The sequence below is a fragment of the Nyctibius grandis genome, chromosome 3 (assembly GCF_013368605.1).
Source record: "Nyctibius grandis isolate bNycGra1 chromosome 3, bNycGra1.pri, whole genome shotgun sequence".
Lineage (NCBI taxonomy): Eukaryota > Metazoa > Chordata > Aves > Nyctibiiformes > Nyctibiidae > Nyctibius > Nyctibius grandis.
Genome location: NC_090660.1, coordinates 58,763,583 through 58,784,000, shown reverse-complemented (window position 1 = coordinate 58,784,000; position 20,418 = coordinate 58,763,583). Strand labels below are relative to the sequence as shown.

General features: G+C 45.2%; 1 protein-coding gene across 1 annotated transcript in view; it reads right to left on the bottom strand.

The window, feature by feature from the left end:
- The window catches only part of COLEC12 (collectin subfamily member 12), a 104,878-nt gene extending 84,992 nt beyond the window's left edge, over positions 1-19,886 (bottom strand). The window contains exons 1-2 of the mRNA XM_068396962.1: positions 19,807-19,886; positions 7,893-7,943 (exon numbers count right to left, since the gene is read on the bottom strand). Coding sequence (XP_068253063.1) covers positions 7,893-7,943; positions 19,807-19,813 — 58 coding nt within the window. The 5' untranslated portion in view covers positions 19,814-19,886. The remainder of the gene's footprint in view (positions 1-7,892; positions 7,944-19,806) is intronic.
- Between the last annotated feature and the right edge of the window lie 532 nt (positions 19,887-20,418).

Here is a 20,418-nt window from a genome sequence, read left to right as displayed (position 1 = left end):
AGAAATTTGCCAAGCACACAATGTGCCGCATTCGTGGTGCCACCTGTCCCAGGACACTGGCCAGGCTCAGGGCTGCTGAGTGTGATGGTGGGGGACAGCAGAGACCGCCGGATCTGGATCCAGGTCTGGATCCGGGTCTGGGTTCGGGTCCAGGCCAAGCCGGAGAGGTTTCACACCTCCCTCGCAGCAGCTCCCCTGGGAGCGTGGGAAACCAAGCACCAGCCACACAGAGGCAGGGAAGCTTGATGTAATATTAAATGACATCTTATGTCAAAACATTGTGGCACTTTCATTCTAATGCTTCTGGGAGTTCAGCAGACAAAACACCATACTAACAATTTAATCTGATCTTTCCCCTTCCCAGGGATGCTGCTGAAGTGGACAGCAGGAGACATGACTGCTCCTTTTAACTGTAGCAAGCAAGAATGACTACAGGGGCTTTTAAGCAAGGTGGCCAAAGGAGGAGAAGGTTCCTAATCTGCCAGCTAGGGGCTTATTGTATGAGGCAGTGCATGTGTCTATCAATCAACACGTCTGTCAAGCTAACTTGTACCAACTATTTGTCTTGGTTGCTGCTAATTAAAACACACAGCTCTTTGCTGTTAGCACACTTGTTCAGAAATTGCTGACAAAGTAATGGTAGCAGCACCGCTTCATTCAGACTGCACATTCGGGGGTCTGACTCCATGGGATGCTGAGAGCGTTTGCGAAGGGCTCAGTGCCCTGCAGAATCAGGTGTGGGGATGTCACCTCTGCCATGTCACGTAACATCGGTGTTAGAGCTCCAGGATGTTTTGAGGAAATTCCAAAGAAATGAAAGGAATCTAGGATACCAATGTAAGCAGCACCTGACAGGTACGTGGTTTATTTTTGAGTGTTGTTAGACATAGCTAACAAAATACTCTCAGGGGAAAATAGCACCTCCTTTCTCATGAGACACCGGTGTGTCTCCTTCAAAACTGTGTCGCCAGCAGCAAGCACAGCAGAGCAACTTTCTGATGGGCAATGACTCTGAAGTAGGTACAGAAAAGCCAGAAATCAATTAAGACACATTTTAACACTTGCAACCTTATAGTTAATAGCATTCAGTAAAGAGCAGAGTATAATAGCAGCTGGCTACAGATGCAGACTTGTATTTTGAATAAAGCTTAAGAGGAGCTCAGGAGTAATGCTGGTGTGTGCTACAACCCCACAGCAGCACTGGGAGAGTCCACTAGCAGCTATTTCCAACTATTTTATCTTCCCCTTCCTTCTTCTGATGGCTTCTTATCTGAAATTTTCATTTCTCCCACAGTTTTCCTGTGTTACTTCTTTGCGTGGAAACGTAATGGTACCAAGTGCTGAAAATACAATTCTTAGTTTCCTTACAAGGCATTAATTTTACAGGTAATTTTTTTACGAAGTTGAACAGCCCATAATGCAGCCTAGGTGTATTGGCAGCAACCTGATGTTACCAAACATCATTATTTGTCCAGTTAGTTTACAGGGAAATAAATACAAAATCCCCAGGTATTGCTTACAGTGTAGCCAATATTTTTCATTCCATTCATAAATACAATGCTCTGTTCAGTCCACACCCCTATTTTACAGGTCTAATGAAAAAGAGAGAGCAAAATTCACACATAATGGTGACCATACCGCCTTTCAACGCGCCTCTGTAAAAGACAGAGATTGGTCAAACGGGTATCGCTCCAAGCGTGTAAATGGAATATATGAAGAAACACGTCAAGAATTGTAATTGTACTAGACAGGAAAAACCCATAACTAAGAGAAAATAGATTGCCTACTTAAGAGCACACAGCTGGAATGACTTTAGTCCCCATGGCATGGCTAAGAGGCCTCTTTATGGGTTTGGACTAGAAGGAGAAGTGCCTTGAGCCAGGCACAGCAGGACAGGTTGGAGAGGGGCACCTCCAAAGCCATGGACCTGAACAGCTCTTACAGCTCCTGAATAAGTTAGCACAGGACACACAAATCCAATAACTTTTCAGATCTCGCTATTACTGCCTGACACTGATGGATTTATCACGGTGTACCAACTATTTCCATCTTTAGGAAGACTGGAGGTTTTAAATTCATGGTTTGGATATATCAGCAATAATCCATTTATCACCCATGCCTTTTACATCGCAAGAGACAGAAACTACTGACAGAGGAGGGACACACCGGCAGCACGCAGGCACCTTGACAGCTCACGAGCGCCTTCATGTCCCTTTCAATGGCAATACTGCACATATGTCAGCATTTACTTATTTATTGAGACTTGAATTCCCTGCTGGCTGCTCCAGTACTCTGAGTACGTACTGGAAAAGAAAGACAAAGAAACCCTTACACAGGTGGTCTTTCTGCACGCAGCCCCTGATGCATGGGACTGAAGCCCCAAAGCAAACCCAGGAGCCCCGAGGGTGCTGGGCTCTCTCCACAGAGGACTCATCCCAGGAGAGGGCAGGCTTCGCCCCTTCTACCTTACCGGCCCCTGCAATTAAAAGGGTCACTCCAAACGAAATTTCTCAGCCTAAAACGAACAGCCACACGGGCCCCGCCATTGAGTGGAGATTTCATTACCCCAGGATGCAGGCAGACAAAATCCTCATCTGATAAATACGGCCAGATCAGTGAACTGGAAGCAACGTGCCTGACTTTCCTCTGGCTTTGTGAGTATCGGTGACCCCGTGACTTTTTATTAAGCCATATGATTACATGCTGCATGCATACATGTGAAAGAATGCCTGGGGACGGATGTGGCTTGTGGCACCTGAAATCCCTCACTGGTCGTTTACAAACCATAAAGAAAAGTTGACAAATTCCTAAAGCTTAGAATTTATTTTTTTTGTGTTAGGGGCTTAAGGTTTGTATGGATATAGCACACCAGCAGACTGATGCCAGACATTTTTTTGTGCATGTTATTATAGATGTGAACAATGGCCTGGATTTATCCAGAGATAAGGACTAAAATTATTCCGTCTGTGCAGTGCTACTGAATAAATGCTATTCCTGAAAGCTCACAAAATTCCAAGCCATGAGTTTTGTTTACCATGATCATGTTTGAACTGTTATTTATAGGCAGAAAAACTTTGTCGTTTTTAAACCCTTTTATGAAAAAGTTTTCTATCTCAAGGTTTTCATTTTTCACTGTAAACCATTCATAAGGCTTTTATCAATCGATACACTCCTAAAACTGCCCAGTTGTATCCTGTCAAAGGTGGAGAAATAATATATAGCTTCTCACTGTATGAAATACTATAAACAATATACAGTGAGAAAACAGTTATTAAATGGATCTAGTTCAGCTGTTCCCAAGCCACTCATCAGGGAAAAAAATTATATTTTCCAAATATGTTTTTAAACCAGGGTATTTTTTTTACTGTCACCTCTTTTTAGTATAGCAGATTTCATTACTGTGTGGCAAGATGATTCATCCATTTTCGGTCGAGAAATTCCTAGATTTAATTCTTACACCTGGAATGATGCTCAGGAGTCAGGCTGTCGTAAGTACACAGAAGGGACATCCCAACCCAGTCATCTCTTGCATACCCCATGGAAGGTACCTAATAAAGTACCTACCTTATTGAGGGGACCCCCAAGTAATTTTTATCCCTCCTTTCCTGTCAGCTGTTGACCTACAGGGTGTGGAGAAGACCAGAGGACCAGTGCCTTGGCGCACACTGGAGATACCTGGGAACACGAGAGACTGTCCCCTACTGATGGCTCCGCTCCATGGCAGGGGAGCGGGAAGGCGAAGGCGGGGAGGATCCTGACTCACAATCTAGAGCATGGCGGTGACTGAGATGGGGCCTACTATGGAGGACAGACTTACAGCCTCCAATTCTGGCTCTGTTTGCCAAGGGCAAAGGGTAATTATCTTACACAAGCTGTTTAGTCTTCTACTTATCTATAGTGTACTGGACCTATCTTTTGATTCCTTGGGAGGTTTCTCTTCATCAGCAGGGCTTTCAGCTCATTTCTTCAAAGCCTGTTTTCTAAAACATTACAAACGTGCTTCGCAACAGTTTAAAGACCATCCCCTTTGACAGTTCAACGACCATCCCCTTTGCTTTCAGCTGTTCCTGTATTGTGCTTTAGCTTCAAACTACACAATGAATAACTTCACATTGAAATTTCTACATTAAATACTGTATTCAGTAAAGTTCTAAAGTTTAAGTTCTAAAACATTAAAATAAAGAAACAAAATTCACAATGATCTCTATATCTATTACCTGTGAATGCCACAAATTAGGAAGATGAGATCTGCCACCTCTCAGTCCATTAGTTTCCTTCAATTCCCTTGCCTGCAGCTATACCCAGAGCCCAAATCTCAGAGGAAAGAGTCAAAACCCTGCTGTACATCCTGATATCTACCATCTAGAAACTACTCTGAGCTCACAAACCTGAGATTTAGCATCCCAGAAGTCTGTAATATTGAAAAGTAAGTTTTGCCCTTTCCTCATTCATTCTTTCCCAAAGTAGGGTGGTGGCGGGCTGCAAACCAATGACACTGATTGGTGAAAGAGTTAACATTGGTGGCAATCCCGTAGACGAAAACCAGTGGAGAGGCATAGCTAGTTATCTGGAGCAGATAACTTCAAAGCAGCCAGAGCAGTGACTGATGATGAAGTAACGGTGATAAGAAACACGCTCCCTCACATGTTTTCTCACTGCAGTGATCTGAAGGCATTGCAGCTGAGCATCGCACTTCTGGCAGCGTCCCTGCACATCTGTAGCATCCATTGAGAGGAAGTAAACAGCATCAGTCATCTGGAAAGAGCAATTTCCTCAACCTCCCTGACCCCCTGCAGCAAATTTGTCCCAAGCTCAAAAGAGGAAAAATGCCGGTGTGTATTTACCTTGCATCTTGGAGTTGTCTGCATCTGTATTTATTGTTATTTAATATGTTAGTGTGTTATGCTTAGTATGTTTGGTATAATACCACCAGTTAATGTTCTGCTGACTAAAAAATAAAGTAGCGTGATAAATTCTCTGAAATTAGCTTATCTGAGGAGGAGGAAAGATTCAGAAAAAGGGGAAGCGGTGCAGGACAGCGTGCATTGAGTCCTTTTTTCAAAAGCTTCTTCCCCAAAACGAGAATTGTTGGAGAATGCCTCCCTCCCTCCACAGATCTCTTCCTTCCTTGAACCAAACTACAGGCTCCAGCAACAAGGCAGCTAATAATAAACTCTTCAGCTGAACTCTAGGAAAGCAGTTTGGTCAAGGCTTTGCCTGCCAAGTGCTGACCAACACATGTTCCCAGCTGCCAGCAGTGACTCACCGCAAGCCATGTTTTTTATGAACCAGTCGTGCTTTAGCCATCTCCCCCTCAGAGCACGTTTTGCTCCAAAAAAGGCCTCCCACTTCCAAATGATGGAGTCAAAGGCACTTGAGTCATGGTCCTCCTACCATGTCTCATGTCAACGGAGCACACAGGGACTATTCCAGTCACAATATATTAACACAACTGCTCTTACACCATGGCGTCTGAAACAAAAAACCCACTGCTGCTGTTATCGCTGCCCACTCCAGCAGGCTGTACACAAACAGTGCTGGGATTTCTACAGAGCTAGCCAGCAGACAGGACAGGACTCCTTTCAAAATGACCTTATCAAGGTTTGTTTGTACAACAAAACTTGGTTCTTGCCTTGGGCTTCCCCCATATTGCCTTCTCTTAACAGTGAGGACACAGGGCAGCAGGCATGTGGCTCCCACTCCCTCCAGAGGTTGCTCGGAGGCTGCCTGGAAATGCAGCACAGACTGTAGAAATGGGAACACACCGAGTCAGGTTTTCTGAGGTAGGGGAAATAACCCCTTTAGGGGCCACAAAAGCATGAGCACTTGCAGGCAAACAGCACGCATGCTGGTGCAGGGACATATGGAAGACAGTCTAGCTCCTCCCTGTGCTGCCCCAAAGATGAGGAAGGCAGTATGGGAGGAAGTTTGGGCTCAAAAATGGTGTGGACAAAGAAGGCTTCTTGGATCAGGACACTACCAAATTACACAACTCTCACCAGTGCCAATGCTATAGCTTCATGGCCCTATTCCCCCTTTTGATGAAGCTCTTGTAAAACAAGGAAGGGTTTGGGATGATTTGGAGTTTAACTCTCAAGTACTGCAGACATCTGGCACACTCCCCTGACCACAGTGATGTTGTTTTCATGAAGAAGGGGGTTATGGTTGCTTCCTAAGGGTGGAACTACCCCGTCTCCTCCTTTTGTGGTGAAATCTCCTCCTTCTGCCACCACCAGACTGCTGTCCCTCTCCTCCCTCCCTGCCACCCCACCAAGCACAAGCATTTCTGGAAATGCTCACATAAACCTTGCATTTCTAAGGGGGGAAATAACTCACTTTGGTAGCACCACATTACCCAGGAGAAAGAAAGAAATTAAAGCAACTTAACATGCAAAAAACCCATCATGTCACAACAATGCACTTACTGTTGGGATAGTACGGATAGTGGGGTACCTGCTCCTTGCTAAAACCTTTCGCAGTTCACTGCAAGAGCACGCTGACCAGGGGTAGCTAGGTAGTGGGCAACACAGCGGGAAGCTATTTTTATAGGTGTCAATGAATCCTAATATTTTTTACTCCACTGGAGGTGACGGTAATGAACAGTTAACATTTCTACCCATTTCTCAAGCTTTTTTTTCTTTTTTGCTATTCCAGGGTCTAATCCAGAAGAAAAAAAAAGAGTAGGAAAAAACCCTATGTGCAGCCTTATGGCAGGACTTTCCAAGCCACAGATGCTGGCTCTGTGGTTGGCTGACCTATCCAAAATAAAGCTCAACAGCAGGGAGCGGTGGAGTAGTTCACGGGGTAGAAGAGGTCATGCGAATGTGATCCCCACCTCTCGAATGTTGCATCTCCTTATGCTGCCTCCCCCTGCTCCTTTTGGGATGGCGGGAATTGTTGACTTATATTTTATTTTCAGCCTGCCTTTACTATCCGTTTCCCAAGTGGGGTTGTTGAAGGTGACTCTTGTTGCAGCCACTTTCCCAGGAGAGAAAAAACAAGGTGAACTTTTACCCTGATGGCTTACAGTTGAAAAAGCAGCTAGCAGCTTGGATGATGAGTCCCTTTGGCTGCTCCAAGAGTTGGTACTGTGGGAGCTCAGAGGCCACCGTGTCACCTCCCCGTGTCTGGAGGCACAGGAGCCAGCCTGCCCCGGGCAAAGCTGTTGGCTGCAGAGGCTGAAATGCTGCCTCGAGGGAAAGAGAGTACAAGAGCCTTGAAAAGAGGAGCCTCGAAGGGTGCTGTCCCCTGCGCAGAGATGCGTGGCACTGTCTCCTTCACACGAGAAAGCCATTTTCAGTGAACAAACATCGAAAAAAAGGAAAGGAAGTGGGAAAAAGGAAAGAAACTGACCAAGTGTTTTAATCATTTTTGATATCAAAATACATTCATATAATTTACTTTTACTTCTTCTTTGAGAGGAGCGCACAGCATATGTACTGCCTCGGCTGGCAGTAAAACTTCTGTGAGTCTACAGGAGGTCCCACACCACCGCCCTTGGGAAAACCTACAAACCCTGCTGCACATCAGTCTGTGGGCTGAAGGAAAGCCCAGCTGGGCAGAGGACATGTAAGAGGCGTGCACCCTTTTTTACAGCCAGCACATTCATTTCTGTTGAGGTATGGGCTTCATTTTCATAATGCTAATGATCAAATAATGAAACCAACCACCTCTTGTTTCTCATCAGGGCTATTTCTGAAGCATTATGTTTGCCAAGAAAATAAAACAAGTCTAAAAATCACACCTTCCTCTGGGTAGGTATCAGAGTGAAGTGGATAACAGGACTGTACCTGTATGTTTTGATGCTGCCACCAAGGGAGGTTTTCATAGCACGTGTTTGACTTATCCTAAGCACTATGCAATAGCACACTGAAAGACCTTCTGCCACTTACCAAACCTCTTGTAGCCGAAGGACTGCACCTCCTCCTCCTCTGCAAAATCGTCTGGAGGAAGAAACAAAGACACAGCAACAGATTACTACTACCACTGGAAAAAGATGGGAAGAAGTTTTTACAGGTGCACTTTTATAGATTAATGTACTTGAAAGTTTAATCAATTTGTAAGGCATGTTACTGATCTTCCCTTCTGTTGTTCACATCCCACCTCAGTCCCCAGGTAGAAAAGGCAGTTATAAGAGCCTTTCGCCCAAACCAGTATCCCCAGCAGAAATCCCGACTACAAATAGTTTATCAGTTGGCATCTATCCTGGAGCCTGCTTGGCCACCTAAGTATAGACCAGAGCAGACATGTCCCTCATCACGATGATGGCCACAACTGTGACCAGCATGCCGCTTGGACAGGCTCTCCTGGACCACGGCACTCGCTCCAGCCCACTGCCTGCGCTGTCCAGGCGGTCGGGCTCAGGTTATACATGCACCAGCTGGGCCGTTTGCACAAAGTGCTATGCATAGCTATGCTGAGTGATGAGAGAGGAGACAGAGGGGATGACTGTCCATCCATCCACCACCTCCCATGGGCACTAGCTTGGCCTGAAGAGGCAAGATCTGATAGAAAACAGGGAACAGAACTGATGATAAACTCAAACAAATGAGAAAAATAAAATCCATTTAAGCCCTTTTGTTCTCATCTTCACCAGCTAGCAAGCAGTCAAATGCTAATAAACACAGTTTTATATTGTCAGAAGCTTAATTTCTCCACTTCCTTCCAGCAGCAAAGGAAAAGGCTGGCATCAGCAGAATAAATACATCCACAACTTCTTTAAAAAAAAAAAACGGATATGTTTGTGTGTTCAGCCTCTTTCTACCAACACAATCCCTCTTTCTGCTGAGCGGGGAAGGCGAGAGCTCTGCCCTATCACCAGCACCAGCCTCTGCACCAGGAGACCGACTGCCAGGGAGGGCGGCACAGCCCAGGCTGCTCATCTCCCGCTTCCCTGTTTCCCAGGGGAAGCAGAGTAGGCCCATTCCCCCTCCCACAAGCACTGTTTCATGGGTGGGGGAAGCCTCTACGGGGCTCTTTTTAAACAGGACATAGGACACGGCTTCCCAAGCGGCAGCTGGCAATCCCCACTCTCTGAAACCCAGGTACTCCTGGGCTTTCGTTTGCATCGCAGGAGAGGGGAGGCAGACTCAGCACCCCAGGGAGCTTCAGCGGCTGCTCTCCACCTTGTGCCACCCTTCCAGAACGGGATGCCGAGGAAGCTCCCTCACTTGCAACCTCTCCATCCAGATCTCCTCCTGACACAAGCGGAGAAGGAACCAGAAGCTCAAAGGCCAGCCAAGGAATTCACCAGAAGGGAACAGTTAACGAGCAGTGGAAAAGCAGCCTCAAAGCAGATAAACAGACGTGATGGAGTGAGAGGTCTGTGCTTCGTTAGACCTTTGTTGTCCACAGACTTATTGCACATGAACAGGCTGCTCTGCATCATGAGACTGGGCTGACTGGTGCTGCAGCTAACTCAGGCCACAACAGAGCCCTGGGGGAATGAATTCAAAGGTAAAGTAAAGATATAGTCCTCATCGAGGCTCAACAAAGCCCAAATCATTTGAATGTATGTCCAGCAACAAACGTGATCTGCGCCTCCCTCTGACCTGCAAGGTGCCATGCACTGACATCTGAGGGACACGTTGCCTGAAGCAGCAAAGGAGTCTGTGAAATGCATCGTTTTGCAGAACGTCACCCTTTACTCAGACAGCACTTTTGATAAAACAGCTCAAAACTCATATTCTTCACCAGATAACACGTATTTTGCTCACTGCCAGAGGCACTCCTGTCTGTATCTTAAGCTAGACCCCCAATTCAGAGGGGCATTTAAGAAACGGAGGAACCAGTGGACATTCCTTAGGCAAAACAAACACATCCTGGTTTTGAAGGCAGAAAGAATCCTTTAAAAAAACAAACCCAACAAACCCTTACAATTGTACCAAACGTTATCTGAAGACAAGGTCACCTGACAAAACATGACAAATACTAATAAACCACAAACAGTCAACAACCAAGCATCTCATCCCAGCAGTGTACTACTCAGGAAAAAATCTTCCCCTCTTGCACAAAAGATAAAATGCCGCACAAAAAAAATATATCAGCTTCAGAGCCCTGAGCTTCCTGCCCTCTCCTGCTATCGGGGCTGTAACACAATCACCTCCTTTGTTTCTCAGGAGCGTAACCTGGCTTATCTGATCCATATCTGATGTATGCAGCATGGTCTTGTTTAAATCCTGCAGCTTCATCCTACAACACATCTTCAAGACCTTCCCGCTGGGCTGCCAGCCTCCTCCCTAGTCAGTTGGTTTTTCACATTTAGCCCAATGGCGTTGCCCTCTGGCCACACATTTATAATCATATTTTTATTTCTCTGGACTTTTTAATATTTGCAAAATATATAAGATTTATATACATATATTGTATATATATTATATATATTTATATACACATTTATATACTTTAAAAATATATAATACACTTTTTAATATTTGCAACACGGCATGCTATGCTTGCTAAGGATGAATTTTTTCATAAGCTTTTAATACTTCATAATTATACATTAATCTCCTAATTTTCAAGAATGCTTGTGGCATTTGAAACAAAGAAGTGGAGATGGGCAAGGACAGTTTTGTCAACAGATGACCTGGCTCACTGCTCACTAAAATCTAAAATATCAGATAAACCCTTTTTTAACCCCTGTGAGTTGATCTAACAACAGGCAGCAATGGATTTTAGGGGAAGTCTGTTAGAATTATTTAACAGACTAAGCTCACCAGTCTTTCAGTCACAACTGCCACTTAGGCACTTTGCTCAAACCATGTGCAAATAGAATATTTTACAATACTAACTGTAATGTAACAAGTTTAAGGAAAATAACGATGGGAAGAAGAATTTAATAAACCAAGGTTAGATTAAAGGTTCAGAAATTAACAGCACTGCATCCTTTGGAAAAAGAGACAAGGATGGGTTGAAAGTCCTACTTCAAAAGAAATTTGTGTTTGCAATATTAAAAATGAAGTTGATAAACAAGACTATAAATTTAAGACCCGAGGCAAAGCCCTGTGCCCCAGCCTGCTCCCCCTATGCCTTTCGGGCAGTATTGTGCTCACTGGAGGTGCCAGAAACTTGGCCCTCAGCTCCCTGTTCCAGTGCTGAAAATACTAAAGTTTTGTCACAAGTTTTACAAAAGTCTCGAAGCTTCGTGATATCATTGAATTTGGGAAATACAAGAGAACCTAAGTTTTCATTGAAAAGGGAACAGCTCTTCTAGAGCAAGGTATGAAAATGTGATCTGTGATGAATTACAGAGGTTAAGAAAATACACACCAAGTAGGAAAGCAAATAGTAAGAAAACTTCCAGCATGTTTTTGTGCCTTATAGTTTTAAAGGCAGTATCAGAAATCAGAGTGGAAGAAATTCAGGAGTTTTGAGCACTGGCAGCTGATATTACAAAAGGAAATCTTGCGTTTTTACATCAGTGGTGCCCATACACTTGAGCAGGGCTGCAACCAGTGTAAGAGGGTTTTATTTGGCATCGTGAAAGCCGTAAATTAGAAATATTTTACTTTAAATCCAACACTTCCTGGTTACAAAGAGGACTGGAATGAATGCAGTATTTCCGTTACATATATATACATTTATATATAGGCAAGGCTTATTTCCTGGGTGAAAAATATAAAGGGCAGACTCCTCCTTGAAGCAGATAATAAAGCCGAATCTGTTGTTATGTCCCAGCCAGAAGAATTAACTCTTTAGTGCTGGGAAGACCAGTCATAATTTAGTTATAAGCTGGTCTGCCGATCTCTCAGCTGTGAGCCGAAAGAGAAGGAATCCAGAATAAGAAAGACGAAGAAACAGGAAAAGCTGGTTAAAATGTGATTTCTTACTCCACTGACTTCTACCGAGCTCTGGCAGAAGGAAGGTCCACAAAAAAGGTGAACTTTGAGCAGAACAGAAATACATGTGAACAACCACATCTCAGGACCACCAGAGATCTCCTGTTTCATCAGGTTTACAAGAGTCTCCTTGGAGGCTACAACAGGTTGTCATGTGGAGCTTACAGCAAACTGCTAAAAATGAGCGGCTCACTGTAGCTGAGCAGCAGTACATCACATATTTCAGGGAGTCAGTACAAAGCAAGAGCTCTGGTCCAAAAAAAAAAGGCTTTTGAGCTATTTTGGCAATATCCATACCCCACCGAGTACCAATGCCAAATTCTGCTTGCCCTCCAGTTATAAGTTATTACTGCAACACCTCTAATAAATACAGTTGTAGAGTTAAATACAGTGCTTCAAGGGAGGGGAAATTGTAAAAAGGCAGTTCAGCTGGGGATTAACACAGCAAACAGAGGGAATTCATTTAATCTGAAACAAATTAGACTCTCATTTGATTAATTTGCTGGAGGCCAAGCAAAAATCTGTGGAGTAGAACTGTGTAATTTCTAGTTCTTGTTCTTAAATCTTAAATAAATTAATCATGGACCACTTATGAGTCACTCTGAGGTCAAGTAAGAAAGAGCTGACCTAGAGCCAAAAAGGATGCCAAATCTGCCCTGGGACTATATAGAGCCTATAACCACTGCACCGCTCGGTCCCTTTGCTGGAACAGCACCAGATCTGAGGAGCCTTTGGTGCAAGGTGATTTTAGGGAAATTGTTTCCATGTTATTCCCTTCCTTTTCCAGGTGTCATTTTGCTGGCATACGGAAGGTGTTACAAAAAGCTGCTAACGTATGTGTCCAGCTGTCACCTTTTAACAGTACACCCTGCTCAGCCATTTAAACGTAATTAACTAATGAAGCAAACTAGACCTCAGAACCGTTAGAGATGTTGGGTCATACGGTGGCTGCAGACACGTGGTATCCAATCATTTCTAGAACTTTTGTGTGCAGTAAACTTGGGCTTAAAGTCTTTGCTTAAAGACTTTGAAGACTTGAATTAAGAAAAGACACCGATATTCTACACTGCATTTCAAAATCTGGGGAAATTTACTTCAGGAGAGAATGAGGCATCTGGGCTGAAAATTGTCACGCTGAGTTTCAACTCAGATTTTAGAAGCTACTTTATATCCCCCTGCAAACTGGATTTACAGTTACAGTTTACTGGAGAACTTACCCTTAAGTACCACGCTGGAAAGTCAGGACTGTAAGGCTAATTTGTAGTAATAATGACATCCAGTGTAACGAGTTTCCTTTAAAATAAATCTCTCTCTCAAAGAGCTTTGATAGTTAGGACCCTGCCTTTCCCACTGACTTAATGTGAACTATAGAGTTATATCCCAGTTCAACTCTGTAAAATTCGTTTTAATATTAGCATGCACAGATTTGTTTGGTACCATTTGGAAAGACGCTGTGCCCATTAGTTGAAAATTATGATATTCCTCTCTTTAACCTATAAACCACCATGGATGCAGAACTCTGCTCAGAAACATGTAACAAGTGCATAGTGCATCTCCATCATGAGGGACCACTTGCAGTGTCAAAAAGCTACTTCTGCTTGCTCTCTCCATCCCAGCCCTCTCATGGAAAGGCAGAACTTGTCCACTTGTGAGGTTTCTGTAATATTAACAACTGTTCAGACAGATGAGAACAGCGAACACCGATTTCTTTCTCATATCACATTTCAAAAGCTTTTTGAGCAGCCACCAGATTTATATGCATTTCTCGTCACTATTAACCATGTCTACATTCAAAGTGCTGACCTAGAGGTGAAACTGAGCCAGCAGAAGCACAGCAAGCAGCTGCAGCCTTCAGATGTTGATGACTTCATCAGTCTAATTGGTTTCCACTGGGCTTCATAGCTTTTATTCTGGACAGTCTCCTGCTTGTGCTAACGGGCTGCACATTCCCCTCTCTCTTCACAGATGCTTCGTTTCACTTTTCTTCTTCCGCCTTTCTCCATGAGTTTTTCCTTATAGTCCCTTTTTATATTCAAGTATTTTTCTCTGCTTCTATTTCGATAAGCCCTCCCTCAGAAAAACCTACCCTACATTTAAAATCCTTCCCTATTAACAAGGTCCAAAACTGACACGTCACGCTCACAATGTCATGGCTGTTGGCTCTGTGCATTATGCCCATCTTTTCCACCTGGTCCTTTGTCCGACTTGTCACACAGTAAGCTCCTTCAGATGGGGATTGCACGGATTCTGCATTTGCAGACTAGCTGGTCTTTAGGGCAGCTGTGGCAGAGGTTCAGCTGAGGCAGTCCTGGAAGAGAGCCCACCTCCCTGCATCCCAAAGCATCCATTGGGATGTTGTTTCAGCGTGGATTCTGGCAACAAGACTGAGGCTTTTCCCCACCTCTGTCCTTCAGGCTGCTGATCTGGGAATTTATCTGCTTTCAGTATGGCAAGGAAGCAAGAGGAAAGGTCCCAGACCAGAGATGTTCTCTTGACACTTACAATCTACTCGGACTGTGTCTCTCATCACCTAACATAAATAAAACAAAACAAAAGACTCATGACAAATGGGTGCATTGTAATATTCCAGTTTTGATCTACTGCGCCACTGCTATGCCCGAAAAATGTGAGAGCTCACATTAACAATGCAAAAAAGGACAGAAGATTAAGAAATTCAGATGTATATGTTTTGCTTTTCAGGCACAAAATGAAGACAGTAAATAGGGGTGTTTCTTGAACAAAACTTGCTAGCCCGTAAGTGCCACAGAGCATTGCTACAGTACTGGGGTCAGCACCAGCTGCACGGTGCAGAGGGTCGACCTTAGAAGTTAAAAGTTTAAATCCTATCGTATTTCAGCATAATGATTTAAGAGCAAACAGATCTGTTCTCATTAGCGCTCTGAAAAATTGTGCCTCCCTCTCCGTATGTTAGAGGAGGCAATTAACAACAGCATTAAAATGGCATACGCATTCCTGAACAACACACATCTCTATTACCTCCCATAACTCATCCACTTTATTCCCCAGTGACGTCCCAGTCTTCACCTCAAATTTATGCACCGAAAGGGACTGCAGTTTTAGGTGGAAGCAGTCAAACTCCAAAGGCAATTCATCTTAGGTTGCTCCCTCATTCATACAGACCACACTCACATTAGGAGGGGGATCAGGTTCACTTTCAGTGCCTGGTAAAAAGTGGCTTTATTTTGCTTTCCAAGGGGTAGGGCTGGAAGGGAAGAATCCCTGTTCTGACACACAGAACCTCAGGATAAGGAACATTTTGTGAAGCTGAAGATAACTGGGCACGCATCCTTCACAGCACTGAACTGCTTTCATCCTTGATATTTCTTCCAGCTCTCTCTCTTTATTTCCCTCTGGGTTTTCTCTGCAAGGGCTGATCAGCTCTATCTCCTATCCTAGCAGGGAAAGGTGTTCGAACCTCTGGGCACAATGGTCTTTGAGGGCAGAGCTAAGCAGACTGTTCAGCGGCTGTGACAAAAAAAGGGTTCTGTTCAGCTCTCAGCTGTAGAGAAATCAGTCTAGAATAAATTTATGTTATCCAAAGTAGCAGAAGAAAGAGCCACAAGAGATTTTAAACAACTCCCTTCTTCACAGGGATAGGCTCACCGGTGCTATTCTTAGTCCTCCATGGCTGGGAAAAGTACAATATTGAAAGCTAAGATGAACAATTACAACTTCTTACCAAAACCACTCCTCTCATAAATAGCTTATATGCTAATTCTGCTCAATATCCATTGCAGCTGTACAGCAATATTTCTATCTGTGCAATAACCGATTTCTCTTGTATTTTCACAGCTTCTAGCACTCTGCTTTCCTCTGTATTGTTAAGAAGAATATCCTTTGACACATGCTTGCATGATCATCATTCTCATCCATATGTTTAAAATCCTGTGTCCTACCAACCAATTCAGGATACACACTGACTGTATAGTAGCATTGCTCGGGATTTGTTCTGCGTTGTATCAGACATTTATTATAACTGCTCATGCCTTTGAACTTCTGCGGTAGGGTCCTGTGACATGTCCAACACACACCACTCAAAGCTCCTGCATATGTTTCATGTTTATGTCACTATATTCATATAATCTCTGTTATAGCTGGACTAAGTAAAGGTTACTGGATCACTCCACTTCTAATCCTTGGTTTTCAGATGTGTTGTGGCTTCTGCAAAATGCTCTGGACTGTTTTTTTTTTTTTAAAATTTGCAGTTTGAAGTTTCTATCCAGGAAAGACCTATTTGCAAATGACTATTCATTTGATTTTGTGCACATGAAGATTAGAGAGAGAGGTACTTTCCTCCAGTATTAGAAAATCAGAATGTTTATTCCTTTATTCTTTAAAAACAGTGGTGGCATCAAAACAGTTAGAGAGAAAGACAAAATCTGTCAAGAAGACATTATATAAATAGATTACTTATTTAAGACTTTTCAAGGCAGCCAAGAAAAACCAACTGAATTTGCATACACACTCAGCTTTTGCAAACGGAGGCTTTACCTGCAGGTTACATCCAGGATCCAAGTTAAAACACAGAAGGGATGATTGTAGCAATACAGGCTGATACGTCATTAAATGTCTGTTAAAGTGAGCACTGTATAAGGGAAACTTGAGGAAAACTGAACTGGTATATCCCGTGAAAGCTCAATGTACTCCATGCACTGCAAACTCGGTTCACAAAGCACACAGAGCTGCCTTTGAGGAAAACTGGTTGACACTAAGAAAGCTGGGCATTCAGACTAGACCATTCCTGAGGCAGCGCTGGCTTCACTGATTTCAGTGGAGCACAACCAAGGATGAACCTGTCCCGTTGTTTCACTCCGTGCAGCTTTTTTTTCAAATGAGAGGAACTGCCCAGGGCAGGGTATTTGGTCACATTCCAGTTCTCAAGCACAAGGCATCATGATGTTTACTGGCCTCCTGGAATCTGGAATCAAACTCTGCAATCCCAGCACATTGCGTCCTCCAGTACTATCACTATACAAGCGGTACATAGCAAGGTGCCTGCGATGGCAGAAAGGAAGGAGGAGAAGAAGGAGGATCAGTGGAAAGAAGCAGTTGAGCTACCTTGGGTATTGTGATACAGAGCTCCTCTGTCATCTGGGGGCAACGGTCCCAAAGTGACCACCTTGAGTTTGTCATAGCCCGATTTTGGGCGTTAGTATAAAGTTGTTATCCAAACAATACCCACATTTCAGACGAAAATACTTATCACCAGAACCTCCATGACAGGAGTGATAACAGAGTTTAAAGTCATAACTACAAAAAATATCACAGATATACAGAAAGAAGTTCTCAATTTTAACAACGCTTGTCCCTGTCTTAAATTAGGGCCAATGTTTTTGAACATATGGTGGTGGTTGACTATGAGGAAGCTGTTTTCATCTGCTTCCTAGGCAACTAATACTCCTTCATACCCCAGTAAATAACTACAACTCAGAAGTATTATTTGATAAAGATACATCTGACCCTAAAGCAGTCAAGTCCCTTTATAAATCACATGAAGTATTACTAAAAAGTATCACAAATTTTGTAAGCTCAGTGTAGTTTGCTGGAAATAAAACTGCCAGCATATTAAACATAAACTTCAATTTGTTTTACTGATTTAAAACATAACACATTACGAATACCAGCAACGGAAAATATAATTTATTCCTTACAGATATTTAGTGATGTAATTATTTAGATATTCCTCCATTCTCCAGAGAGGATAGATACAGAGACAGCTGCAATCAACAGATCATTTTGTTGTTATTGAGAAAAATGTGTAACTACACCGAGTTCTAAAGTCCTACAATTATCACCACCAAGTTTAAAGTGAAAATATGAAAAAACAAGTCTGTACCCAGAAAAGGAAATCTCAGAGTCAAAATCTGGTTTGGCTCTCTAACTTCCATAACACTGGCAATGGCACTCGATACGATGATTTGTTTGAAGTTTCTCTTTTCTCTTGCTATTAGCACAGTCATTTAAATGTTCTTCTTTGCATGTTTTATTACTGATTTCCGTAACTCTGTGAGGGAAAGAAATAAGATGGCTGTGATCGCTCTTAGGGAAACCAAACGGTAAGGACGAGCAACCACAGTAAAGCATCTCCGTCTTGCTGGAGTGCGGGGCACCAACACGTGCTCCCAGCAGGAGTAACATCTTCCCTCCAAATGCCACTTCTCCACTTTGCAAAGAAGAGTGACAGAGGCAGAACGGAAGGAGATGAAAGTCGCATTATATGTTATTGCCATCCTCGGTCTTTTGCATCCTGCCCCCTCCCAAAACCGGCACGGCCTCAGCCCCAACAAAAATACAGTGTAAGGCTTTCGGTGATAACAGGCATGGGTTTATATTACTGGATCCCCATTGTTTTGGTTTGTTCCTGACATTACACTTATGCTGATAATGACAAGCTGATGACAAAGCTTTTGGCACGAGTACGCTATAAATAAAGAACATTGTAAATACACTATTTTTAATATGTTGCACGGCCCTGTAGAGACACCACGTCACAGTGCCAGAAGTAACTTAAATAGCGTGTGTGGGCTTGCAAAAACAAAACCCCCCAAATAGCTTCTCCTCCCTTCAGGCAGCTACTCTGGCAAGTGAATAAATAATCCCATCATTTGGTGTCCCGGGCTCTGGAAACTAAGTGTAACTATCATGATGTTTACTGGCCTGCTGGCATCTGGAATCAAACTCTGCAATCCAAGCACAGGCACACTGGTGCCCAAAAGCAATTTTCTTCTATGTATGTTTTTTTCCTTCCACCCTTCAAGTTTATTTTTGCCTCTGAAGAAAAACTAGATTCAACTCTCACGAACTCCCAACTACTTCCTAAACTTCCCATAATGTCCTTTGATGTTTCCATTGTAAGTATTCCCCAGCGTGTAAAGTCTCTGCCTTTTGCTGTAAGGCTATCAATTTTCATAAACAGAAGGCTTTCTTGCAACCCCTCCTAATACGTTTTTACTAGGTTACGGTGCAGCAATTTGGCAATCTGCTTCTTTATTTTTTTAAAGGTGTATTATCTAATACCTCTCAGTCACAACTTTGTAGGACGCGGTCAACCGGTAGAAGTGGTGTGTTTCACCCATTTAAAACAAAAAGAGAGGGAGGGAGGAAAAAGAGAGAAAAAGGAAAAAAGTTTCAGTTTTAACAGATGCAAAGCAAAGACCAAATATTTTCCAGTCGGTGGATATTGAGGAGAAATATGCCAAATACATTTCACAAGCCAGTTAAGCCTCTGCTGGCACCTAATCACTGCCAGATGTTTAGAAGCAACACCAAGAACATCGCAAAACGCTGGCAAAAAATAAACAAATAAATTAGGGAGAAATAAAAGTCGTCTTCTCGGGACGCCGGGGAGGGGGGAGATAAAAGTTGGGTGCTGAGGAAAACGTGCTGGGGAGAGCACACATAAAGCGGGGGGGGACACAAGGACATCCCACTCCCCGCGCCGGGACTGACCAACACGCCAAACCGCAGCGGCGGCGCGGAGCCCGGTGCGCGGGGCCGGGGCTGCCCCATGTGCGCCCCGGGGGCGCGGTGAGACCCACGCTCTGCCCCTCCTGGCACCGGCTCCCCGTGCCCTGCCGGTGTTCTGCCTGCACCCGGCTTGCCCTGGTTGCAACCTGCCTGAACGGTGCCCCGCCAGAACGCTGCTTGCATCCGGCTTATCCTGCTTGCACCCTCCCCGCATACTGCCCTGCCTGCACCCTGCCCGAAATCTCCCCTACCTGCACCTTGCCCGCACCCTACCCATCCTGCCTGCACCCTGCCCGCCGCCTGCTCCCTTCCTGCACCCTGCCCGCACGGTGCCTGCCTGCACCCTGCCCTTCCCGCCCCGTCCCACCAGCACCCAGCCCTGCCCGCACCCAGCCCTGCCGGTGCCCGGTGCCCGGTGCCCGGCGCCGGCGTCGCACGTGTGCGGGCGGCGGAGCGGGCGCCCCGTTGCCGTCCCTACCTTTCATTTTGGCGCCGAGGCGGGACACATAGGACGGACGGGGCGCGGCGGGGGCTGCCGCCGGGAGCGGCGGGCGGGCGGCGCTCCCTGCCTAGTGCCGGGCCATGCCGGGGGCCGGGCACGCCCCCGCCGCGGGCCCTGCTGCGCAGCCCCGGCCGCTGCCGCTGTCCCTGCCGCTGCCCCTGCCGCTGCCGCCGCCGCTCGCCGTCGCTGCTCGGCCGCCGGCGGCACCGCGCTCTCGCCGCCAGCCCCGCGCGGCCCGGCCCCGCCTCCCTCCCTCCGCCCCGGGGAAGGGGCCGCGGCCGGGGCCGGGCCGCGGGGGCGGGCTCGGGGCCCCGCCGGCGGCTGGGGCTTGGGGTGTCGCATCGTGTCCCGCGGGGCCGTGGGGTTCCTGAGGTGCGCGACCGTGGGCAGCAGGGTCTGCCCGTGGGGGGCAGCCCGGGACAGGACTCACAGGGCACCCACCGGTGACCAGGGAGCTTGGGTGGGACGTGGTGTTGGCGGGAGGGAGAACAGCCCTCTCCTTGCCTTCCCCACGCATGTGGCAGGCCCCCGGGGGCTTTTGGCTGAAGCCATCCTTTTGAGTGTCACACCGCCCCGTCTTGCCATGCC